This window comes from Palaemon carinicauda, chromosome 32 (genome assembly GCF_036898095.1).
Source record: "Palaemon carinicauda isolate YSFRI2023 chromosome 32, ASM3689809v2, whole genome shotgun sequence".
Taxonomy (NCBI): domain Eukaryota; kingdom Metazoa; phylum Arthropoda; class Malacostraca; order Decapoda; family Palaemonidae; genus Palaemon; species Palaemon carinicauda.
The window spans coordinates 27,244,751-27,271,993 of NC_090756.1; the positions used below are offsets into that span (position 1 = coordinate 27,244,751).

Consider the following 27,243-nt stretch of genomic DNA (forward strand, 5'->3'; position numbering starts at 1 on the left):
ATATATATATATATATATATATATATATATATATATATATACCAAATCATGCATAACAAGAGAAAGGTAATTTTGAGTTATATATCTTTTAATCAATTGGAAACACTTAATTGTGTTATTATTGGAATTTAGAAAAGATGTTTGAAAGCATTTTGGAAATAAATAAAAGGAATAATAGTCATTATATATGTATACATATTTATATATACGTTTATTACAACTTATGCTGAATGATAAAGCTCTGAGCTTATATTTGCAAGGTCCGTGGTGAGATCTTGGGCTACTACCACTATTAATTCTTTTATCCCTCTTTCTCTAACTCATATATATGTATAATACGCCCAGGAAAACAGCCATTAAAGCAAATTAAGTTAAGTATGTATATATACATTAAGGTATACATATGATAGGATAATATTTCACATATAATCAATTTTTAAATAATATTTTCTAATTTAGGAAAGTTTTTCCTCCTAGAAATCTTCGAGTCTGAAATGCTGAAATGCGACCATATTTTGGTAGTGGTTCTCGTGTTAGTTTGGCTGAAATACGTTTAAAATTAATTAAATAACGAAATTAACAGTATTTATTTAATAAATATTAATATATAGAATTTTAAATTATATAATAATGTATATTAAGTTACTCAAATATGTAGATATGATATTTATCATAACATAGAACACCACTGTGTAAAATGAATAAATATGATAAAATTAAGGTATATATTTAAAATATATATTATAAATTATATAAATAATAATTATATACATATTTAAACCTTTAAAATTTAAATATATAGCCTAATTTAATTAAATCATTAAGATACAATACCAAATAATTTCCAAAACAATGTTTTGATTGATGGCTCCTCCCCCAAACACCGAGATTGAATCCTTCTGCCTCGACCTCGTCTCAGCTGTTTTGGAAGAGATAGCAACTTATAGTGCTCGTCACTGGCTGCCTAAGTGCACTAGCACTTTAGGACCACTTAGCAACACTTATAAGTGGGATGATGAGGCGCAACTGACTTAAAAAGGAGTAAAAATTGCCGAGAAAAGGTACGATTTCGTGTGTCAAAGTGGCTTCGGATGTCTGTTTCGTGTGTCAAAGTGGCAGAGGTTGAAATTGGGGCTTAACCTCGATCTTAACTTTAAGTCAAGATGGTTTTTTTGTTGTTTTATTTTAATTATTGTTAATATGGTTTAGTTTCTTAATTGATTCAAGCATTTCTTATGTAAAATTAAGTTGATTTCATAACTTAAGTGTGTCAAAGTGGCAGAGGTTGAAATGGGGGCTTAACCTCGATCTCGACTTTCTTTAAGACTTTCTTTAAAGTCAAGATGGTTTTTTTGTTGTTTTATTTTAATTATTGTTAAAATGATTTAGTTTATTAATTGATTCAAGCATTTTTTATGTAAAATTAAGTTGATTTCATAACTTAAGTGTCAAAGTGGCAGAGGTTGAAATGGGGGCTTAACCTCGATCTTAACTTTAAGTCAAGATGGTTTTTTTGTTGTTTTATTTTAATTATTGTTAATATGATTTAGTTTATTAACTAATTCTAGCATTTTTTATGTAAAATTAAGTTGATTTCATAACTTGAAGTTAAGCACTATCCTTTGTAGTAGGTTGGGACGGGCATGGCCAGAATACGTGAGTGTAAAGGGGGTTGTTAGCCCCCTGTTAAGTAAGTATTTATTTAAGGATACAGCTTATAGGTTAGGTTAGGGGGAAGTTTAGGTTACTTGATATATATCCATTTTTAATCCAAACCCGAGGAACTGGCCGCTGATATACAAAGGCCCTAATATTCTTATTGAAGGAAAAATAACGGTATTATTGTAGGTACGAGCGGAGAAACCTCTTCTAGTAAAAACCAACTTAATTTCTATAAAAAAACACCCGTTTCCTTCGAAAATGACACATATTTGTTGCAAATAAGTACTTAATTTACCAAAATAAGTTTCTCTGGTGTATATATATAGGTATCTTTCGAGTGTATGCTGGGTAATATTTCGGTAGAGTCCCACCCAGCCATTACTGCTTGCCAGTACATACAGAGCTTGATGTTTTTCTTTTTTCGCGATAGAAGCGAACATACGGCGGAGCAAAAACTGTTAAGGCCTCTATTATCGGCGGAGCAAAAACTGTTAAGGCCTCTATTATCGGCGGAGCAAAAACTGTTAAGGCCTCTATTATCGGCGGAGCAAAAACTGTTAAGGCCTCTATTATCGGCGGAGCAAAAACTGTTAAGGCCTCTATTATCGGCGGAGCAAAAACTGTTAAGGCCTCTTTTATCGGAGGAGCAAAAACTGTTAAGGCCTTTATTATCGGCGGAGCAAAAACTGTTAAGGCCTCTATTATCGGCGGAGCAAAAACTGTTAAGGCCTCTATTATCAGAGGAGCAAAAACTGTTAAGGCCTCTATTATCGAAATCCAATAGTTTTTGCTCCGACGTGCGCTCGCTTTGCTCACAGAAAAAGAAAAGCATTGAGCCCCTATGTACTGGCAAGCGATAATGACTGGGTGGGACTCTTATTAAATATTACCGTATGTAGGAAGACGGCCATGCCCCATAACTCCCCTATTTTCAAATCTATCGCTTAGAATACGGCAGTCTAAGGGGCTGTCCCCACCGGATTATAGGTTAGGTTAGATGATGTTCTATGCCCGTTTTTCCGTCCGTCTGTAACAAATTGAGAAAATCTGTATTTTTTAAGTTTTAGACGTTTTAATAATCTAAATTTTATGACCAAAAAACCACAAGAACACCACCTACCCTAAGGTTCCCCATCTAACCTAACCTATGAGCTGTATCCTTACCTACTTACCTACCGGATAGCCCCCTCTTTGAACTCCGTATCCTTAGCTTACCCCAAGACCGAGTCTCACTCCGGGTTAACATCCCAACTGGCTGTACTCATGGCAAGGTAACACTAAATCATGATGTTTCGTAATTTGTAAAACGAGCTCAAATCGTATTTTCGACAGATAATCAACCTCTTGTAAAGATAATTTATTTGACTAGCCTCCTGGCTAGTACAGTGGTAACGTGTATGCTTAGTATTTGCATGGGGGAAGATTGATCCCCGCCCGGGACGGTGAGTTTAAACTTTACGGGGAAGGCCACTGCTGTGGTAGGGCTGACGTTCTAGTGAGCATCTGTTTTGATGAAAATGGAACTGAAATCAGACACCTTTAACTTATAAGTACATAAATTATATGCCTGTCTCAACCAACTACTGTACTTAACCCCAATTTTAGAGAAATGTTCGTTCATATTGCCATAGTTTTCCGTATTATGGCATTCTCGTCAGTTTTACGACGGCTGACACTATTGAATACTGAATTGGAGACCAGGCTGACCACCATGCCATGGAGGTTATGATAATGTAAGTTTAAGATGAAGGAAACTTCTAGGTATAAAGAGGCCTCAGGTTGGGTAAGGAATTTGTACGATAGGCTAGGTTAGGCTTGAGTACATTTTAGTATTTCTTACAAGGATATAGTATGAGCTTGTGGAGTAAGAGAGAGATTTTATAATTGTGATTATAAAATATTGCTACCCTGTCGCTACCCTGCCAAATTTAACGCATTTAATCCTTTGTGGTATTGTGCCACTTAACCCTTTTACCCCCAAAGGACGTACTGGTACGTTTCACAAAAGCCATCCCTTTAGCCCCATGGACGTACCGGTACGTCCTTGCAAAAAAATGCTATAAATTTTTTTTTTTCATATTTTTGATAATTTTTTGAGAAAATTCAGGCATTTTCCAAGAGAATGAGACCAACCTGACCTCTCTATGACAAAAATCAAGGCTGTTAGAGCAATTTAAAAAAAATATTCTGAAAAATGTGCTGGGAAAAATATAACCCCCTGGGGGTTAAGGGTTGGAAATTTCCAAATAGCCTGGGGGTAAAAGGGTTAAGATGTGTGTATATAACATTAACTTCATAGTTTTCATGAATATTGCAGATTAAAAAACACAATTCCCAATGGAATTTGAAAGTGACTTTTCACAGTCGGAAGAATACAAGAGTTTTCGAAGCACGGTGCCCCTCAGACAGATCGTGGTTGACAACGATGCGTTGAAGGTAAGATATGGTGATTTCCTTCACGAATACTGTATATAAATCTTGTTAGATATTTGAATATTATTTATTTTATTCAGTTATATATGATTATTATAATACTGTAAATTGAAATTCGATTATACAGTGTTGTTGTCTGGTATATTTTGTCATAAGGTGTTCTGATTATTATAATAGCCAAAAGAGGGGAATTAATATCAGTAGCAGTGTTGGAAATGTCAATCTGCCATGCCTATTTGAATGCATTATACTACAGCATATGTGGTTATTTTCAGACTGAAATCTGCCATTTATTGATGATAGAATTTCCAAAGTATGTATGAGTTGGTTATTTTCTGACTGAAATCTGCCACTTATTGATGATAGAATTCCCAAAGTATGTATGCGTGGGTTATTTTCAGACTGAAATCTGCCATTTATTGATGATATAATTCCCAAAGTATGTATGATTTGGTTATTTTCAGACTGAAATGTGCCATTTATTGATGATAGAATTCCCAAAGTGTGTATGCGTTGGTTATTTTCAGACTGAAATCTGCCACTTATTGATCATATAATTCCCAAAGTGTGTATGAGTTGGTCATTTTCAGACTGAAATCTGCCATTTATTGATGATAGAGTTCCCAAAGTATGTATGAGTTGGTTATTTTCAGACTGAAATCTGCCATTTATTGATGATAGAATTCCCAAAGTATGTATGCGTTGGTTATTTTCAGACTGAAATCTGCCACTTATTGATGATATAATTCCCAAAGTATGCATGAGTTGGTTATTTTCAGACTGAAATCTGCCACTTATTGATGATATAATTCCCAAAGTATGTATGAGTTGGTTATTTTCAGACTCTAATTATCCATTTATCGACCAGATAACCCCCAAAGTGTCATTTTCCAGGTGTGGAAACTCTACGACGCGGGGCCGAGATGCGTGCGATCCCCGCTAGTCTGCCTGCCTCCAGTGAGCGGCACTGCGGACGCATTTTACAAGCAGATGCTCCCTCTAACGGCCAGAGGATACAGAGTGATATCGGTAAAAGTTCTTGACGCAATCATTTATTTTTGCTCTTACATGAATACGAACCATTGTCCTTTTATGCATTAATTTATTTGTGTTCTTACGTGAATATAAACAGTTTTCCTTTAATAGGAAGCTGAAAAGGCTGTTAGAATGTAACGAGGTAGTTATAACTAACGGCAGGTGGTAGTTAAGCTCCAATCACACCTCAGCCAGATACACTCACTTTTGACTTCGACTGCAAGCAGTACACGTAATTATACTGCCCTTTCAATATTGGCTACGTATTTTATTTTTTTCCTTATCTTACCCATTTATATAGAGAAGTGTATTGACACGAGGTTGTATCAGGGTAAACCTTGTAGGAAGCTTGACAGGTTTATGATAAAACCAGCTGTTTATTCCCACCATATGTGTGTGTTTGCCAAGCGCATGACTGTTTGATGTCATCCCCTTGTGATGAGTCCAGCGAAGGTAATATTCTTCCACCTTCTGCTCAAGGTTCACCTGTGGCTGTTCAAATCTAGGACGAAGACTTTGAGGAAGATGTGGGCTTGGTATGTTTAGTACTCCGTAGGTTGGAAAGCTGTTGAAGGTGTTCCTTACCTCCAGGACTTCTGAGGCTTGCCCTCTGCATGTTCCCCACGTCCTGCTACACCGGTGGAGGCATCGTACTTCATAGGTTGGAAAGCTGTTGAAGGTGTTCCTTACCTCCAGGACTTCTGAGGCTTGCCCTCTGCATGTTCCCCACGTCCTGCTACACCTATGGAGGCACTGGACATCACGACTTCTATTCATGTGGTCTCAACTGCCGTTGAAGATGCCCCTGTGAGAGCGTCGACATTGATCCTCGAGACGTCGGCCCTGGAGGAGGCTTGCAAAAAGATGTAGCCGGTTGATCTCGTACCAAACTGAGCATTGGTTGATGGGTGCTGTCCAAGGTCTGTCCCAGGTCGAAGGTCAAAATTGGGTTGGCTTTCTGACTGACGGGTAGGGTGGATTTACCTGCTATATGCCGATAGTTGTAACTACCTCTGCTAATTATAACGGCCATTCCAATCTTTTTAAAATAATATTCCTATTAGACTCGGGTTTTTATACATAGGAAAAATACAAATTACTTTGAAAAATCTGTTATTTTTCATTCATTTCCATAGTTAGAACTAAAGGTAATTGCTATTATATCTAAAATGTTTCCTTTCAGGAGTTATTAACATTAGTTATTACCTCCGCCAACAAAGTTGGAAGGAGGTTACGTTTTACCCCTTGTTTGTGTGTGTTTGTTTGTGAACAGCTTCCAGGCCACAATTTTAATCGCAGAGTAATGAAACTCACAGGGATTAACTGTCATATAAAAAGCTGGAAATGATTAATTTTTGGAAGGTCAAGGTCAAAGATCAAGGTCACAATCAAGCAAAAGGTCGAGAAATAAGCTGCCGCGACGGAGGTCTGCGCTTTACTGAGGGCCCCTCTAGTTATACATTATATGGTTATCAAACAGACTCATATAACATCTAGTGAGAAGAAAAATGATTAGATATATCTGTCAGTAAGAGTATTAATTATTTGAATGTAAATTGTCACTATATTTTCAATTTCCTTTTTATTAACTAAATAAGAGTGAAGTATAAAAATCTTCCATTTATGTACTCTAGTAAAGTAATACTATCTATTTGTTCTCTGGGACACTGGAGACAATATTAGATATCTCGTAAAGTAATACTGTACCATCTATATTGCCTTCTGTGGTACACTGAAGACAGTATTAGACGTTTCTTGTTTTGTCCTACATTTTCAATTCAACTTTTATCTGATTTTAAGAAATGAGGAATGATGTTTGTTGATTTCATCATCTCCTATGCCCATTGACAGTTTAGTTTTGCCAGTTGTCTTTATCTTGAGCTCTTAATTCAATACTTCTCCAATCATCATTTCCCACTTCATGCTTCATAGTCCTCAGCCGTGTAGGCCTGAGTTTTCCAACTCTTCTAGTGCCTTGTGGTGCCCAGTTGAAAGTTTGGTGAACTAATTTCTCTTTAGGCCACTGGCATCAGACATTCGGAATTGACTCCATAATCTTGTGAAGATAATGTATAGGCCTGTACTATAATATTGTTTTCATCCACTGACATCAAACATTCAGTGTTTGACTCCTTAACTTTCATCAAACAGAATCCTTGGAAGGTTGAAAATTGCAAAACCTGTTGTGAAAATCCTCTTCTGATTGCTAAGACGTGTAAATCTATTCGACAGAAAAGTATTTGCGGCAAGTTTAACATCTGAAGTGCAGTTGTTTGTATATTAAAGCAAGATAAAGGTTAAATTGCTGGATAAATTCTGTATGAATTACTTTAGGTACTAAATTTGATAAGTAAAGGTTGTTGTGAAAGAGCGAGGTAAACTAGTGATTGATATTCAAAGTTGAAATAATTTGGTAGAATAAGTATTTATAGCATAGTTTGAAAGCCAAATTTAAATATGTTTTATCGTAAAGTGATTATAGATATAACCAAAATTGCCCTTCAACTTTTCAATTGGTCGAGGGATCTGTTCTTTTCATAAGGAACTTCCAATTGTTTTTAGAATGATCTGTTACTTTACTTTCATCAATTTGTGATTTTTAAGAAGGTATTTTGCGTATTCAGGTATACAGCATAACTGATATATTATCATTCGCACATTTAGTCTAGTGTCTAGAGTAATGCCCTCCCGGTCTTCAACAGGTTGAATATCCCGTATACTGGTCCGTCAACGAGTGGTGCGAGGGCTTCAGACGACTTCTAGACATACTGGAGATCGACAGAGCGCACATACTTGGAGTAAGTGATATTTGCCTATTCTTTTTATTTATTTAGCTTTAATAAGAAACAAGCCACTTTCTTTATTTTTAGAATGTAAGTACCTGTACATGATTACAGTAAGTCCTTATCTGCAAGTTCGCTCGTCTGCGATCAACCTCGTCCGTGCTTTGCCTGACCGAGTGGAGACTGTGCTATCCATTCATAGCGAAAGGTTTATCTCAGTCCGCTGAACTGTCAATCAGTCTCCAAGAGTAAAGCCATGAGCCATCTCCATAAACATTAGTGGATCACTTGCTATTATTATTACAAATCCAAAGGTGTTTCATCGATGGCCACAAGAGCGTAGAGAACCAGAGTTTAAAACTGGCTAAAGTCGAGGGATTTACCACTTTGAATTTTCTCTGTAATTTGTCTTTAGATCAAGTATGAAAAGTGGTTTCTTGGAGAAACTTCTCAGACTTCACGATGCAATATCTTAGTACGGTTGGGGCTAACTATGGGAGCAATTGCTTGCCAGGACCTTTATAAACTGAGGAAGACATGCTTAGGTACGGTTTGATAATGACTATCGTTTTAAATGTATATACGATAGTATGGTTAGAGACTTGTTCATTTACCTTTGGTCTCAGTATGGTTGGGGACTTGTTCGTAATGTTGGTCTCGGTACGGTTAGGTCATGTTTGAGAAGTTCAAATAAAGTCACTTATTGGTTAAATAAGGTTCTCATGAACCTGATGGTCCTGGAATTTTTTAAGTTGAGATAAGATGCATGACCTAAAAAAAAAATTCTAATTGCTACTCTACCAACTAGTGCCCTCCAACTTGGATAGTGTATGAAGTAGCAATTGCATAATAAGAAACAGAGAAGTAAATGATAAACCATAAACAAAAGAAATTATAAGAATAAGTAATATGAATGACAAAGTAAAATCATTAACATAAACCATGAAACAAGACACATCGACATACCCGAACAAGAGGTAGTTTCTCCATGCAATGTCAAGTAATTTTTGTCTCAAATTTTATTTTGTATTCCAGGCATCCTTGGGAGGCTTCTTAGCACAAAAGTTTGCCGAGCTGACCAGCAATTGTCCCCGCGTCGCGTCCCTGATCCTCTGCAATTCTTTCACGGACACAAAAGTCTTCAATTATGTCGATTCTGCCCCGGTGTGAGTATCGTTTCTTTATTTCTCGGGTATTTTGCGATTGGTGAGTATCGTTTCTGTATTTCTCTTTTCGGTGTGAGTATCGTTTCTATATTTCTGTAGTGTTGTACGACTGGTGCTTATCACTTCTATATTTTTCAGGTATTTTATGACGTGTGTTTTGTTCCTATATTTATCAGGTATTTTGTGACATGCAAATATTGTTTCTATATTTCTCAGGCATTTTGTGACTTTAAAATATCGTTTCTATATTTCTCAGATATTTTGTGCCATGTAAATATTGTTTCTATATTTCTCAGGTATTTTGTGACATGTAAATATTGTTTCTATATTTCTCAGGTATTTTGTGACTTGTAAATATTGTTTCTATATTTCTCAGGTATTGTGTGACCAATTTGCCAAATTTTTTAATGAACTAGATGTGTATAGATATGTATTCTAGTAAGATCAGTCAATGGAAAATTTGTCACGTCCATACATATGGTCTATATATGATCCTAGATTGGGTCCTTAAGATGAAAAGTTCTTCTTAAGTCGCGCATATTCAAGTTAGATGTGCAATTTATAATCCTAGTCACTTGACCTCCATTATTTTAATTACTTTTAAGTTATACAGGTGTTCAATGGATTCCCACAGATATTTCTGAGAAATTTTAAATAATTTTGAAAGAAATTAAAACTTCATCTATTGCACAAACTTGTTCTTATATCTGAAAGTTCATTATTCTAATGTTATATTTGAGGTTTATTATATGTAATAACAAGAATTCTGTTCACCATCTTTTAAAGGAGTTTACGTTTTTTTTTAATTTTCATAAATATTTAGTATAAAAGTGGTCGAAGGGTTAATCTTATCTTGACTTTCAATATAACCTACTCAAGAAAGTTTTTATAGATATGATTCTTAAAAGCCCATATGAAGTATTCTTTTAACCCTTTTACCCCCAAAGGACGTACTGGTACGTTTCACAAAAGCCATCCCTTTACCCCCATGGACGTACCGGTACGTCCTTGCAAAAAAATGCTATAAAAATTTTTTTTTTTCATATTTTTGATAATTTTTTGAGAAAATTCAGGCCTTTTCCAAGAGAATGAGACCAACCTGACCTCTCTATGACAAAAATTAAGGCTTTTAGAGCAATTAAAAAAAAATATATACTGCAAAATGTGCTGGGAAAAAAATAACCCCTTGGGGGTTAAGGGTTGGAAATTTCCAAATACCCCGGGGGTAAAAGGGTTAAAAGGATTTATGAAGTATTCTTTTAAATTAACCGAAAAATTGTTTCAAAGTAGTCTTCATCTACGGAAAGTCGTGATAAGTAACCGGTGTTGTAGCCCTTGAGCTTATAGCATCCTTCTTTTCCAGTATTTTGATTTTTGTTTATGTTTAATTGTGCGTCCATACTTTCACGAGGATGTATTTGAATAATTAATTTTATTATTAAAGTTATCTTTATTAGTACAATAGAAATTTTTAAATGTATTTTCTTTCATATTTCTAACAAGAAATTGCCATGGTTATTCTTACACAAAATGCTGCATTGAACACATACTTTCATGAATAGTTATTTGAATAATTAATTTTATCATTAAAGTTATCTTTATTAGTACATTAGAAAATTTTTAATGTATTTTCTTTCATATTTCTAACAAGAAATTGCCATGGTTATTTTTAGATAAAAGGCTGCATTGAACATTGAATAGTTCTGTAAAATGACTTGTCACATCGGTAGTTCATAATCATAATTTTGAAGTAAGAAATATTGATAACCTCTCTAGAATTGTTAGCATTGATGAAGAAATTGCCTCCTGTTTTGTTCTTAACCCTACAATGTAAAGTGTCTTAAATTTTATCTTTATTTACTTATGTTCTGGGTATGTATTTTATACCCTATTTGGTTCAGTTACGATTGCCGTACATAACGTTGGACAGTGGTAACCGAATGTGATTTTGACCATAGCTGCGTGTCGATGTGTTAAAAAGCTGTATATGTCTTTGAACATAACCTGACATATGTCTTGTACTTATCATAATTATTATTACATCCCAATGTTAACCCTTTTACCCCCAGGGTATTTGGAAATTTCCAACCCTTAACCCCCGGGGGGGGGTATTTTTTTCCCAGCACATTTTGCAGTATATATTTTTAAAATTGCTCTAACAGCTTTAATTTTTGTCATAGAGAGGTCAGGTTGATCTCATTCTCTTGGAAAATGCCTGAATTTTCTCAAAAAATCATCAAAAATATGAAAAAAAAAATTTGATAGCTTTTTTTTGCAAGGACGTACCAGTACGTCCATGGGGGTAAAGGGATGAGTTTTGTGAAACGTACCTGTACGTCCTTTGGGGGGTAAAAGGGTTTAAATGTATTCTATGTCTATGGAAGTAACCTAACATCCACCTCGTACGTTTGAAGGTTCTGGATGTTGCCGGCCACTCTGCTGAAGAAGATGATCATTGGCCGATTCCCTCGGAAACTCATGGATTCGCAGATCGCAGACTCCATAGATTTCATGGTTGAGAGAGTGAGTTTTTTTTTACTCGTTTGTTTTGGCAATAAGATATGCTGCGTCTTGTGTTGGCATTTTGAATTAGTATGTTGTTTTGTGTAGATTCCATACATCCATACATTTCTTACGGCAAATTTTTAACAGTGTAGCAAAAAACACTGTTAAAAATTTGTCGTAAAAGACTGTAAAAATCCTGGAATAAATGTTGCCAGGCATTTGCTTTTTAAAAACGGATATATCAACTTAAAGGAGTGATATTACGGTCACCAACCCGTAAAAGATAACAAATTGTATTTGGAATTCATATGTTGATTTGTCTAGATCCCATACATCCATGCAATTTTAATACACTGTTAAAAATTTGCAGTAAAAAAACATAAAGATCCTGAAATAAATCCTGCCTGGCATTTACCTTTTTAAAAACGGATATATCGACGTAAAGGAGTGATATTACGTTCACCAATCCGTAAAAGATAATAACAAAATAGGGTAAATATTACGGTCACCTGTACTTGCTGAAATAAGTCTGAGAACAGTATATTTTTACGGAGAATTTCCAATCAAAATTACTTTCTTTTTTTAGTATTTTCATAAATATAAGATATATTCTTGGACAGTTACATGTTCTAAAATTATGAAATACTGTACAGTACATAAATATTTTCTTTCATTAATTTAATGTTCATGAAACAAATCATTTGGTTAAGTTATGAAAATATGAAGTTGATAATGGTTTCATACTTAACAAAAGTAAGGTTCAGTATTTCATGTTCATGTCTATATAAGATTCTTTAGTAAAATTTTCTTCCAGGGTTTAATATTTCATGTTTATATTTTTATATGATTCTTTTTTTTTTAACTTTTCTTCCTCCAACAGATAGGAATGGTGAATAGGAAATAATTTTTCAATTGTAGAATTAAAATGTTTTTTTTTCTTGGTTTTGTATTGAAAAGTAATTAAGTCCTTTAGAAAAAATATTTAGCCATATATTTGTCTGTACTTTCGATGTAAAGCCAAAAAGGAATCAAGTACAGTACTATAGTCCGTTTCTTTTTCGAGGCAGATTTGCACCGACTCGCAACGGTCCCCTTTTAGCTCGGAAAAGTTTCCTGATCGCTGATTGGTTAGAATTATCTTGTCCAACCAATCAGCGATCAGGAAACTTTTCCGAGCTAAAAGGGCACCGCTGCGAGTCTGTGCAAATATGCCTCGCTAAAAGAAATGGACTATAGTGTTTAAGTCTGTATTAGATTAGTCCTTTTATTTTTCCCTTTCAGGAGAGTTTTTTAGAAAATAATACTTGGCCGTACATGCTATGATAACTGATGATGATATAATTCTGTTTATAATTTTCTGTATAAGCACCAAAGTATACATCCTATTCAATGTATGCTGTAAAGTAAATCCTAATCAAGAAATGTGAATTAACCATCAGGGAGTTTCACCTGCCTAACATAGTTTGTAGTGGGTGATTTTTACGTATTTTATGCAACATTCCTTTGGCTTCTTGTGACTTATATCTATTTTCTTTGGTCCTTAACTTTTCTGTTTTCATCCTTTATGGACGAATCCTTTTGGCCTCAGCTTTGAAAAATCTCAAGTGCCCCTCTCTGGTCTCGTTATACTTCCTAGTTTATGATGATGAAGACCAGGAAATCTTGTGAAGAGGAGATAGTTGAAGACATTGGGAGTTCAGGCAGAAAAATTACGGAACAGAAGAGAGTGGAGATTACTGTATTCATTTCAGTACTAACTTCGTTTTATGTTTTTACGATTGGTTTTCTCTTTCATTGTCTTCCATGGATTATATATCCAAAATCTCCTCACTTTTATATCAGAAGATTTGTGAATGTTACCGAAGAAACTGCTTGTGTAATTGTCTTACCGTTCCCAAATGAAATTGTCTTACTAGTTCTGAATGAAATTGTGTTACTATTTCCGAATTAGATTATCTTACTAGTTCCGAAGGAAATTGTCTTACTATTTCCGAATTAGATTATCTTACTAGTTCTGAATGAAATTGTGTTACTATTTGTCTTACTATTTCCGAATTAGATTATCTTACTAGTTCCGAATGAAATTGTCTTACTATTTCCGAATTAGATTATCTTACTAGTTCCGAATGAAATTGTCTTACTATTTCCGAATTAGATTATCTTACTAGTTCCGAATGAAATTGTCTTACTATTTCCGAATTAGATTATCTTACTAGTTCCGAATGAAATTGTGTTACTATTTCCGAATTAAATTATCTTACTAGTTCTGAATGAAATTGTCTTACTATTTCTGAATTAAATTATCTAACTAGTTCTGAATGAAATTGTCTTACTATTTCCGAATGAAATTATCTTACTATACCGAATGAAATTGCTGTACTATTCCCGAATGATGTGACCTGTTTTTGTGGTGAGATGGTTTAGACATAACTAGAGAGGGTGAGGGACAGCTTTTTAGAAAATTGATAAGTATATATGTAAGGGATAGAGGCCACAGCAAATCATAATAAGAATAGGCATAGATGCATATTACAGTAGATGAAAGTAGAATAAGAAAGGGCACAAGTCAGTGAACGAGGAGAGAACTAGAGTCGCGTCTAACTCCGCCAAAGTAAATTTGTCATCGAATCGCTGGCAAGGATGAGGATCATGAGGTCTTTGTATTCTCAGTTATCTGCTGGTATTTCACTTTAATGATGCCATCCCACTTATGGCTGTCAACGCAAAAGCCTGCATCTTGCGGTTTTTCAAGGGAATCTAAAACAAACGAACGAACGATCTTCTGGTATAGGTTATTGGCAGTTTGTTCTTTATCAGAATCAGTGGCCATGTTTTCCTTGTGTGCTACATGATTTTTCTGTCTTAAATAAGACCCCAAGATACTTTTAGCATTAAAGGCTATCTCATGATTTTACTGAAGAGTACATAATCAGAACGTGCCGTCATATTTTGAAATGTATACTGTAATGCGTAATACTAGACATGCAGTTAGATCTAACAGTCTTGCCTTCATCGGGAGGCTTGATACTATACAGCATTTTAAAAGTTTTATTCCAACTGTGACCAAGCTGTGGATTGATCTTCCTAATCAGGCAGTTGAATCGATGGAATTTTATAAGGTCAAATTTGCAGTAAATGTTTTTAAAATGAACAGGCTGACATGATTCTGTTATCATAGTTTATATGCAACATAGTTTAAAGTTATTATTGATCTTAAGAAATTTTATATTCATTATTCTTTACTTCTCATGTACCAATAGTTTATTTATTTCCTTATTTCATATCCTCGCTGGGCTATATTTCCATGTTGGAGCCTCTTGGGCTTATAGCATTCTGTTTTTCAAACTAGGGTTGTAGTGTATTTCCTTATTTCATTTCCTCACTAGGTTATATTTCCATGTTGAAACCTTTTGGGCTGATAGCATTCTAGGGTTGTAGCTTAGTAATAATGATGATAATGACCCCTAATATTTTTATGCTGTTTCTTATCTAATTTTGTCATTACAAATGCAACTCTGGCCAATAATTTTATCGCCTTGACCGCGTAGGCGGTGTTGCATAAATGTACTTTATGTTAGAATCACAATGAATGTTTCTCATAAACATAATCACCACTTAATGTATATTTTGTCTCAGTTCATTGTTTCTCTTTCGATTGGATGATCTCTTCTCATTGATTATTAGCAAAACTGAACTCAATTATGCAGGTTAAGGAAGGAACTAGTGTCTCTTGGCATTAACACCCCCGGTTACCTTGGGGCTATGACCTTAGATCTCTTGAAGGGCTGAAATGATTGGGCCAATGGAAAACCTGTCCAAGGATTTTCTCGAGCAATCTTTGAGATAGTGTTCCGTGAAGGTGTAAGAGAGAGCGCGGCGAGATGTTGATCACGTCGCGACCAGAAACGTACTGACGATTCGACCTGAGCTAGCACGCTGCCCGACCCCGGGTCGCCTCAGGGCACGTACCACACTGCCTGAGGTTGACCCCGTAGAAAACGGGTAGAGGGTAAACTATACAAAAAGCTGGTCGGTTAGGTAGAGTTAACCAGTAACTCCTAAGAAGGTAGTTCTAGGTAAGTATGTTAGGAAAAATACAAATTACTTAAAAATTTGAACTCAATTATGCAATGATCATCATTGATTGGCCAGTTGATGCGTCGGATACTTCGTAGGTCTGGCCTTCTGATAAGTGCAAATACCGATTCTGAGAAGAAATGTCCTGAAACCTAATTTCTAACCTTCAGCTAAAGTGATAAGTTAAAGTTCGAGAAGTTGAGGTGTGTAGAAGTTGGCGTCTCTGACGTTGAGATCTGTAGAAGTTGTTGTCTAAGAAATTAGTTTTACAACTTTGGGTCATATGCATTTATTAACTGTAATTTGTGGCTTAGTAAACTGAGGTATTATAAGTCATTATGTTTTATAATGAATATACTGTATGTTGTATTTACATATTTGAATGGGTTTATTTGTATTACTAGTGTTGCTATAATTCATGGCTTACTTTAAGGTACTGTAGGCTTCTGGTATTGCCTTGTGGATGTAGGTGCTTAGAAAATAAGTATTCTATTTTTCTCCACCGTTGTGACCAAATATAATTTACCTTATGTATACCAGCAAGTTACATATGAGGAATAAAGGCAGAGTATTTGCTTGAGACTGAGGTTACGATGGATAAGAACAGAAGAAGACGTACATATCGGAAAATGGAGACTGGCATTATTAAAGGTCGTTACAGCTTTCCTTCGGCTCCTAGCTGCACTGTACCCAATTTTTAACCTTTTCACTTCGTCTCCGTTTTCACGTCTTTTCTCGAATCCTACTGTCCAATTTTTTATCTTTTAGTTCATGCAGTTTTCCGCCCGGTTTTACCTTGACACTGAAAGGTTTCCATGGCTTCAGCATTGAACCTTGTGGCCTAAATTCCATAACTCCAATCCTAGTTTATGATGGAAGGAATCCAATAATTTCAAGAGTAATGAAATCGGTTCTTGTTGATAATTTGTTCATGGTAGAATTGCAGTTTTCCCCCCAGTTTTACCTTGACACTGAAAGATTTCCATGGCTTCAGCAATGAACCTTGTGGCCCAAATTCCATAACTAATCCTAGTTTATCTATGATGGAAGGAATCTAATAATTTCGGTTCTTGTTGATAATTTGTGAACCAGCCTCAGACTGGCATTTGGGGAGTTGAACAGAATGATGAAAGGGACATGACCAAGTTGGTAGCTATTCACTGTTTTGTCATATTCAAGAAGAATACTAAGAGGAGAGGCTGATGTCATTCCAAGCCAAGACTCTTGGTTTGTCGACGTTCATGTCCGCTGGACCCCAGTAAGGGCTGCTTGAAAAATTCAGAATAATCCAGGATAGTGATCTTAGAGAAGATAGCATGTGGGTACGGCACAAATCGGCTAAAGACCGAGACATGCCATACGTGAGCACCAAGACTGGTATCAGGACAGAGACGCGTATCTTGTTTGAACCGAGACAAAATATATACGAGACGACGTCGATGGAAGAACGATTATTCTATTGACGTTGCAATTACACATTGCATTACTGGCTTTAAAAGACCTCCAGGGCAATGGAAGAGGATGAAGAAATTCCTTTCTTCCCTCTGTAGAAGTTACAGTGTTTATCTAGAATGAATCAGTTGGGTATGCTCTTCCCACAATCCTCTGATTGGCATTCCAAGTTTACTTCCGTACCACGTTAAGTTGGAAGAGGATGCCTTTTATCGAAGGCATTGGAGAGGACGCATGAGGCAACTGACCCTTTGGTGTAAGGATAAAAGTTACAAAGGGAAAAAAATGAAAAAAGACACTCACTTTGATAGTCTAGTTCTACTGTATTTTCTTAGGTATTGTAATACAAATGGAAATAAAGAGACTTGTATTTGGAACATAGAATGATTTAGTATTGCATTTTTTCATCTATTTTGTTTGCATGAATTAGATTATATCTCTACAATAATTGAATTATGAAAATGTAAAATCTACATTTTGTGAGTCTTCATCTAATTCTGGATATCTCTTTCATAGCTGGACAGTTTTCTTGTATTTAAAACATTAAATTATTTAGATTTGCATTTTTATCATCTATTTATTTTGTATGAATTATGTAGATTATATCTCTACAGTAATTGAACTCTGTAAATTTAAAATCCACATTTCGTGATTTTCCCCCTAATTCTGTATATCTCTTTCATAGCTGGATAGTCTCAGTCAGAGTGAACTTGCTTCGAGAATGACTTTAAACTGCTTCTCCTCCTATGTCGAACCTCAGAAAGTGCAGGTAGGTGGTTTAAGCATTTGTGATTCATAGCACTAGAACTTCAGAATCTCAAACTTAGTGTATATGCTTTCTTGTTGATTAGTTTGACAAAATGGTTTATAGTTTACTATTTATCTTCATTTACTTTTTATTTTATATATCTCAATTTTTTTATATTTTGTTGATACTATTTTATAGTTTTTTCATTGCTTTATTTTATTTTTCCATATGAGGCTTCTATCACTTTATTTTCCTCAGGGGTAGGGCATTATGCTTTTCCAACTAGGGTTGTAGCTCGTCTAGTAATAATAATATCAAGCACATGATTCTGATTATCAACAGAGTATTTTACAAACATTAATCATTCTTTTAACATTTTTGTTTTAATCAAATACTTCTTCCTTTTTTTATCGGGAGAGAGAGCAATTTATTCTATTCTAATTTTGGTATTTAACGACAGAGTCTATTCCAATTAATTTCGTGAAACCAAAATTAGATTGTTGATGTCTTAAAGAATGCCGAAGTTAGATGACTCCGTAGTCGTCCGCAATACACGACTAATTTTCCTGTTTTAACCAACAGGTAGAGGTGACCATTCTCGACGTCTTTGACGAGTCCGCGCTGTCGCACTCCGTCAAAGAAGAGCTGTACAAGTGCTATCCAACGGCACGTCTGGCACACCTGAAGACCGGCGGGAATTTTCCATTTTTATCCCGAGCGGAGGAGGTCAACATCTATATATTAGTAAGTCTTTTGTTTTACGAACTCATCTTTTGAGCGAGCACTTTTGAAGGTCAAAGAATGTGACCCAGGTTAGCTACCTGTTGATACACTTATAGTAATTATCTAGGAAGGAGACCCTTACATAGGTAGTATATTTTTTCAATGAAAATTATTGCTGAGTCAGGTGAATTATGTTTAGTAGAATAAAGCCTTTCCGTGTTTATAATGACTCGCTATTTTTCAATATTAAACTTAGCCGGTGATCATATAAGCTGTCAGCTCTGCTGCCCGACAGAAAAACCTAAGGACAAAATACGCCAGCGATCGCTATACAGGTGGGGGTGTACATCAACAGCGCCATCTGTCGAGCAGGTACTCAAGTACTCCATGTAAACACAGAACCAATTTTCTCTCTGTCGTGCCACCGGCAAGACCTACTAAATACGCTGTTGCTTACTGGATTGATTTTCACAGATTTTGGTGAAGTACTCATTTCTAGTTATTAGCTTTCGCTTTGCAGAGGTTATCTTCAATACTTCCTTGCATTCTTTGATTGAATTTTGGATTATTTGTTGACGACTTGGATAGATTTTGAATTCCCCTTTGACTAATTCAAGATGGCTGACCCTTCTCAAGTCCCTAAATACAGAAAGTGTAGTGCTAGGGACTGTTCAAGGCGTCTTCCGAAGGCCTCTATCGATCCGCACACCATTTGTTCCAATTGTCGGGGTAAAACCTGTCAATTGGAAGATCGATGTGAGGAATGCGTTGGGCTTTCGGAATTCGATTTTCTCGAATTCCTGAAATATTCACGTAGGCTAGAGAGAGATAGAGTCAGGAGAAGTTCATCTCGCTCTGTTGATTTTTCCTCTCCCCATGCCCCACAACCTATTCCTTCCCCTGTAGTGGTTGCTCCTGATCCCCCTTCTAGCACTCAACAACCTTCGATGGCGGATATGATGCGTGCCATCCAGGCTCTGGGTGAGAGAGTCGAGTCATTGGCGAGTGACCGTAATCAACTCATGGCAGACGTCAAGGAGTTGAAGGGTAAGAGTGCAGTGGGTAGTGACAAAGTGAGTGGTAGTGTTGTGGAAAGTGTCAGTGTTGCGCTTGAGGGTGCGTCTGTTCGTGCCTGTCGTCCTCCCAGTCCGGGACCTCTTGCAAGCTCCCAAGCCCAGGGGAGAAGCAATGTCGTACGACCAAAGGGTTCGACAGGCTTTAATCAGCGGACAGACGTTCCCTCCGTGGTTTCGGAAGTATCTTGCCTAGATCGCCCCACCCACAAGAAGACGAGAGAGCCCATTTATTCCTCGTCTGCGGAAGATGTTTCTCGGAAGAAACAATGGACCAAGGTCTCACGACCTCTCAAACGCAAGGTCCCTTCCGCGCAAGTCCAACGGCCCAGTTGTAGCCACTGGGTCAGTTCGGACTCGCTGCAGTCTTCCGATGACTGCACACCTCCTAAGAGAGGCAAAGCGGTACCGCAACAGGCAGTAACACCGTCTGTTGCCGCACCTGCTACTGTAGACCCTAAGTGGGCTTTGCTGCAGACCATGCAGACACAGTTGTCATCTTTAATGCAGGACTTTCGTGCGGAGAAGGTTGACGCTGCACCCGTTAGCCTACAACCAACCACGGTTGTGCGTCCAGTTGACGCTGAGGCTACCTTCTCCCGCACTCCAGCTGTGAGAGTCCCGCCACCCATGCGCACTGTACCCTGCCAGCCGCATGTTGACGTTCGCCGACGCACGGAACCCTTCGTTGACGTTCGCGAGTTACAACAACAACAACCTAAGTTGTTTTGTTTTGACGCGGTGCGTCAACCTCCGCAACCCACTGTGGTTACCCCTACTCGCCCACAGCAGACTAGACAGTCAGGAGTAGACGCTTTGCGCCCCCGCGCAGCTATGGTTGTTGCCAGCTCACAGACTGGCCAACAGTTCCATGACGTTGCGTCCAGTGCAGTCACGCATGCACCCGTGCTGCCGGACTCAGCTGACCAGCCAATGCCTACTCCTTTGCCGCTTCCTCCTCAGCATTCAGACGATGGACTCTCTGATGATGACGACGCTGCACACCTTGACGACCCGCACACGGACATCGACGAACCCAAGACCATGCCTCCCTCCTTGGACTTTAGGAAAGTACTTGCACTGTTCAAGGATATGTATCCCGATCAGTTTGTTTCTGCGGCCCCACGCTCACCTCCATCTGAGTTCGCTTTAGGCACGCAGTCATCCGCGCCTGCCTTTACGAAGCTCGTCCTCGCCCGCTCGTCCAAGAGAGCTTTAAGGGTGTTGGGAGATTGGATGCAGTCCAAAAAGCACCTTGGGAAGACAGCATTCTTGTTTCCCCCTGCGAAACTCGCTTCCAGATCGAGCGTCTGGTATGCCACGGGAGAAGTTCTCGGCTTGGGAGTTCCTGCCTCTGCCCAGGGCGACTTCTCAAGTCTAGTAGACTCTCCCCGCAGGCTGGCCATGAGACGCTCCAAGATTTGTTGGACTCCTTCAGATTTAGATCATCTGATGAAAGGAGTGTTCAGAGCCTTCGAAGTGTTTAACTTTTTGGATTGGTGTTTGGGAGCGTTGAGCAGGAAGACCTCCCCTTCTGACAAGCAAACTTCCATGCTCATTATGTCCTGCATGGACAAGGCCATACGGGACGGTTCCAGTGAGCTTGCGGCTTCGTTCGTTTCCGGGGTCCTCAAGAAACGGGAAAACCTTTGCTCCTTCTTGTCAGCTGGAGTAACACAATGTCAGAAATCGGAGCTTATGTTTGCTCCTCTCTCGAAGTGCCTTTTCCCAGAGGAGTTGATCAAGGAGATTGCTGCCTCCTTGATTCAAAAAGACACGCATGACCTGGTTGCGTCATCCGCACGCAAAGCCACCCCTTTGCCTACCGTGTCTAGACCCAGGATGGATACTCCAGCGTCAAGATTTATTCCGCCCTTTCGTGGCAGAGCCACCAGCAGAGGAGGTGCTCGTGCCGAAGGGAAACGTGGGAGCAAGAAGAAAGGTACCAAGTCCTTTAGAGGCAGAGTCTGACTGCCACCTTCTTCAGACAGCAGTGGGAGCCAGACTCAAGAACTACTGGCAGTCCTGGGAGAACAGGGGCGCAGATGCACAATCTGTGAAGTTGCTCAGAGAAGGGTACAAGATCCCATTCTTGCGCAAGCCCCCTCTAGCAACGACTCCCATCGACCTCTCTCCCAGGTACAGAGAGGAGGACAAGAGACTAGCGCTGAAGCAAGAGGTGTCTCTCTTACTAGAAAAGGGAGCGGTAGTCAAAGTCCGGGACCATCAATCCCCGGGCTTCTACAACCGTCTCTTCTTAGTGGTAAAGAAGACAGGAGGGTGGAGACCGGTGCTAGACGTCAGTGCTCTGAATGTCTTTGTCACAAAGCAGACGTTCGCCATGGAGACGACAAAGTCTGTTCTAGCAGCGGTCAGGAAGGAAGACTGGATGGTCTCTTTAGACCTCAAGGACGCTTACTTTCACGTCCCCATCCACCCAGATTCCCAACCTTTTCTAAGGTTCGTTTACGGGAAGGTTGTCTACCAATTTCAAGCCCTGTGCTTTGGCCTAAGCACGGCGCCTCTTGTCTTTACGAAACTGATGAGGAATATTGCCAAATTCCTGCATTTAGCAGACATCAGAGCCTCCCTCTATTTGGACGACTGGCTTTTAAGAGCTTCGTCCAGTCGTCGCTGTCTGGAGAATCTAAAGTGGACTCTAGATCTGACCAAGGAATTGGGTCTCCTGGTCAATATGGAAAAGTCCCAACTGGTCCCATCCCAAACTATAGTTTGGGAGATTCACAGTCAAGCTTTTCGGGCTTTTCCGTCGGCCCCCAGAATAAGTCAACCCCAAGGATGCATCCAGAACATGCTAATGAAGGACCGATGTTCAGTCAGACAGTGGATGAGTCTGATAGGGACGCTTTCATCACTGGACCAGTTCATTGCGTTAGGGAGACTGCACCTCCGTCCCCTTCAATTTCACCTGGCTGTTCACTGGAGAAAGGACAAGACGCTAGAAGCGGTCTCGATCCCTATTTCCGAGAAGATGAAGTCATCACTGACCTGGTGGAAGGACAACATCAACCTCAGAGAGGGTCTGCCCCTGACTGTTCAGACCCCCAACCACGTTCTCTTCTCGGACACATCGGACACGGGCTGGGGTGCGACATTAGACGGTCGGGAATGCTCGGGCACCTGGAACTCGGAGCAAAGAGCGTTACATATCAACTGCAAGGAGCTACTGGCAGTTCATCTGGCCTTGAAAAGCTTCAAGTCCCTCCTTCTAGGCAAGGTGGTGGAGGTGAACTCCGACAACACCACGGCCTTGGCGTACATCTCCAAGCAAGGAGGGACCCATTCTATGAAGTTGTACGAGATCGCAAGGGACCTCCTCACCTGGTCAAGAGATCTAAACCTGTCTCTAGTAACGAGGTTCATTCAAGGCAACATGAATGTCATGGCGTACCGCCTCAGTCGGAAGGGTCAAATCATCCCAACAGAATGGACCCTTCACAAGAATGTATGCAAGAGACTTTGGGCCACATGGGGCCAACCTACCATAGATCTCTTTGCAACCTCAATGACCAAGAGGCTCCCAAATTATTGCTCGCCAATCCCGGACCCAGCAGCAGTTCATATAGATGCTTTTCTACTGGATTGGTCCCATCTAGACCTTTATGCATTCCCCCCGTTCAAGATTGTCAACAAGGTACTGCAGAAGTTCGCCTCTCACGAAGGGACAAGGTTGACGTTGGTTGCTCCCCTCTGGCCCGCGAGAGAATGGTTCACCGAGGTACTGCAATGGCTGGTGGACGTTCCCAGAACTCTTCCGCTAAGAGTGGACCTTCTACGTCAGCCACACGTAAAGAAGGTACACCCAAGCCTCCACGCTCTTCGTCTGACTGCCTTCAGACTATCGAAAGACTCTCGAGAGCTAGAGGCTTTTCGAAGGAGGCAGCCAGGGCGATTGCTAGAGCAAGGAGGACATCCACTCTTAGAGTCTACCAGTCGAAGTGGGAAGTCTTCCGAAGCTGGTGCAAGTCGGTATCAGTATCCTCAACCAGTACCTCTGTAACTCAAATAGCTGACTTCCTTTTATACCTGAGGAAGGAAAGATCTCTTTCAGCTCCCACGATCAAGGGTTACAGAAGCATGTTGGCAGCAGTCTCCCGTCACAGAGGCTTAGATCTTTCCAACAACAAAGATCTACAGGACCTCCTTAAGTCTTTTGAGACCTCGAAGGAGCGTCGTTTGGCCACACCAGGTTGGAATTTAGACGTGGTACTAAGATTCCTTATGTCAGAAAGGTTCGAGCCGCTACAATCAGCCTCCTTTAAAGATCTCACTTTAAAGACTCTTTTCCTCGTCTGCTTAGCTACAGCTAAAAGAGTCAGTGAGATACACGCCTTCAGCAGGAACATCGGATTTTCATCTGAAACGGCTACATGTTCTTTGCAGCTGGGTTTTCTAGCCAAAAACGAACTACCTTCTCGTCCTTGGCCGAAATCGTTCGATATTCCAAGCCTTTCTAATTTGGTTGGAAATGAACTAGAAAGAGTCTTGTGCCCTGTTAGAGCTCTTAAGTTCTATTTAAAACGAACTAAACCTTTACCAGGACAGTCAGAAGCTTTATGGTGTGCTATTAAGAAACCTTCTTTACCTATGTCGAAGAATGCAGTTTCCTGTTATATTAGACTGTTGATACGAGAAGCTCATTCCCATCTGAATGAGGAAGACCATGCTTTGCTGAAGGTAAGGACACATGAAGTTAGAGCTGTCGCAACTTCAGTGGCCTTCAAACAAAACAGATCTCTGCAGAGTATAATGGACGCAACCTATTGGAGAAGCAAGTCAGTGTTCGCGTCTTTTTATCTTAAAGATGTCCAGTCTCTTTACGAGAACTGCTACACCCTGGGACCATTCGTAGCAGCGAGTGCAGTAGTGGGTGAGGGCTCAACCACTACATTCCCCTAATTCCATAACCTTTTTTAATCTTTCTCTTGAAATGTTTTTTATTGTTGTTTTTGGGTTGTCCGGAAGGCTAAGAAGCCTTTCGCATCCTGGTTGATTTGGCGGGTGGTCAAATTCTTTTCTTGAGAAGCGCCTAGATTAGAGGTTTTGATGAGGTCCTTTAGTATGGGTTGCAACCCTTGATACTTCAGCTCCTAGGAGTCGCTCAGCATCCTATGAGGATCGCGAGGCTCAGTAAGGAAGACGTACTTAAAAAGGCAGAGTAATTGTTCAAGTCGACTTCCTTACCAGGTACTTATTTATTTTATGTTTGTTATTTTGAATAACTGCTAAAATGAAATACAAAATACTTAGCTCTTAATAATGTAAACATGTAATGCTGGTCTCTACCCACCCCCCTGGGTGTGAATCAGCTTATATGATCACCGGCTAAGTTTAATATTGAAAAATGTTATTTTTATTAATAAAATAAATTTTTGAATATACTTACCCGGTGATCATATATTAAAGGACCCTCCCTTCCTCCCCAATAGAGACCCAGTGGACCGAGGAGAAAATTGGTTCTGTGTTTACATGGAGTACTTGAGTACCTGCTCGACAGATGGCGCTGTTGATGTACACCCCCACCTGTATAGCGATCGCTGGCGTATTTTGTCCTTAGGTTTTTCTGTCGGGCAGCAGAGCTGACAGCTTATATGATCACCGGGTAAGTATATTCAAAAATTTATTTTATTAATAAAAATAACATTTTAAGACCTTTCTGCTTTTGGAGGTAATAGTAAATTAATCCAAAAACCAAAGCTTTATTATTAATTATTTTCCTCTAAAATATTGATAATTTTAATGAAACTAAATTCTATTAACAATAAATAAAGTGATTTTCCTCAATCGTACCTGGGCGATGGATGGCATCCCAGGACCCAGTGATGGGCTATATGACCCAGAATCATAAAACCAAAACTATGAAGTTAACATCAACTACAGTATCAGATTTAAAAAATATGAATGCCTTTGTCAGCGGGTAAAACTTCCTATATGCCATGAGAATTCACATGTATTCGTATTATACATATACAGGACCTATTCATTGTTTATAAATCTTCAAAACTGTAACAAAAAACCTATTGTTTTCATATTTTATTGCAATGTTGAATGTCTTTGTCATACTTTTACTCATCTGTACAAGAAAACAGGAAAGATTTACCCATACATGAGTGTATAAGGCGTATGAATGTTAGTGAATAATTGTATTTGTTGTGCAAATTCTGGTAGGCCCTGCTGCTTCGCCCGTTCGCCTTGGAGGACCGGGGAGGTAGCAGCAGTAGGGAATTCAGCGTTATGAAGCTTCATCTGTGGTGGATAATGGGGGAGGGTGGGCTGTGGCACCCTGGCAGTACCAGCCGAACTCGGTTGAGTCCCTTGTCTAGCTGGGAGGAATGTAGAGAGGAAAGGTCCCCTTTTTTTTTCATTTGTTTGATGTCGGCTACTCCCCAAAATTGGGTATATGTATGTATGTTGTGCAAATTGTATGAATGGAAGGCAGTAGTGCCGTATTATTTGAAATTTATTCTGTAAAGAGGCCTGAGTACGACCTACATTGCTTAACATTAGAGAGCAAATAGAAAGGAAGTTTGTTATCTGTTTGCTATTCTCTTAACACACCCTCGATCATTGCAGGTCCATCTTCGAGGGTACGACGGCACAAGCACGAGCGCCTCGGACTCGGGGACCCCCGTAGATCGGTAACCCCCGACGCGGGACGGTAGGACCCCGACCAGTCTGACGCGTGTGGTTTTTCTCCTAAGGAATCTATGCAAACTGTTTGTGTTCTGTTCTTACCTGCAAGAAGAGGAGGGTATGCTCGTCATCCACTTCATCTGATTTGGATCATATAAGAAATCTTTTTCTGGTGTATGTGTTCCTTTTGCCAATATCACAAAGTATTGAAGTTGAATGTTATTGTGTCACAAGTTTTACGGAAGTGATCGGTAAAACCAGAACATTTAATGCAAGGCCGAGAGAACAAATGGAGAGATAGCTTAGTTTTTTATACATTATAATGTTAAAGAAATTATTCCAATCGTTTATGTATTCATAGGTCCCTCGGAAGAAGATACGGATTGAAAAGCTACCCGCTGTTGCGGTAGATGTATTCATGACATTCATTTACTTTTATTAACTACTTGTAAAATATATTTGTAATTGGATATCAATAGGGACCTTCTCTTATTGCAACTTACTCTAGGTTAGAACATATATTTACTGTACTTACGTGTAAAATGGGCTATATATTAAGGAAATGGGTTGACGGCTGTATTTACGAAAATGCCTTTTTTTTTCCGCGTCGCGCTGCGAAAGAGGCTCATGTATTACCCGAGCTCTCATCAGGCGCGCTTTTCCGCTGTAATTTGTCTACGATAAGGCTGTTGATGGGTTTTGTAAGAGTTTTATATTTTGAAGATTGTAGATTTATAAACGTCGATAGTTAAAGGTGAAGATATTTTATCGCGAGGTGATGATAGTCCACAGAACAGTTGTTTCTAAGTCTAATTCTAAGTCATTTTTCCTGTTGAGAGTTCTAAATATTCTGTACTGTACATTTCGCAATTAGAATATTATATTTTGAAATATCAATATCGGTGTTGTAACAGTAAAGTTAAGGAATCAAA

The 27,243-nt window shown here is 38.8% G+C and overlaps 2 protein-coding genes across 2 annotated transcripts; both read left to right on the top strand.

Annotated features, from left to right (window-relative positions):
* Window positions 1–48: 48 nt before the first annotated feature.
* On the top strand, window positions 49–2,446 carry LOC137625551 (uncharacterized). Its single transcript, XM_068356460.1, has 2 exons — window positions 49–66; window positions 2,093–2,446. Exons 1-2 carry the CDS (start codon window positions 49–51, stop codon window positions 2,444–2,446), a joined length of 372 nt encoding a protein of 123 aa, XP_068212561.1.
* LOC137625369 (maspardin-like) lies at window positions 881–27,243 on the top strand. The gene is made up of 9 exons (XM_068356230.1): window positions 881–1,061; window positions 3,980–4,098; window positions 4,990–5,124; window positions 7,833–7,928; window positions 8,949–9,079; window positions 11,494–11,602; window positions 17,799–17,882; window positions 18,444–18,605; window positions 26,252–27,243. The coding sequence occupies exons 2-9, from the start codon at window positions 4,000–4,002 to the stop codon at window positions 26,318–26,320; spliced, it is 885 nt and encodes a 294-aa protein (XP_068212331.1). The 5' UTR covers window positions 881–1,061; window positions 3,980–3,999; the 3' UTR covers window positions 26,321–27,243.

Coding starts and splice junctions, on each gene's coding strand:
- LOC137625369 (XM_068356230.1), top strand. CDS start 4,000: ATGGAATTTGAAAGTGACTTTTCACAGTCGGAAGAATACAAGAGTTTT. Junction 4,099..4,989: donor TTGACAACGATGCGTTGAAG/GTAAGATATGGT, acceptor GTCATTTTCCAG/GTGTGGAAACTCTACGACGC. Junction 7,929..8,948: donor ACAGAGCGCACATACTTGGA/GTAAGTGATATT, acceptor TTTGTATTCCAG/GCATCCTTGGGAGGCTTCTT.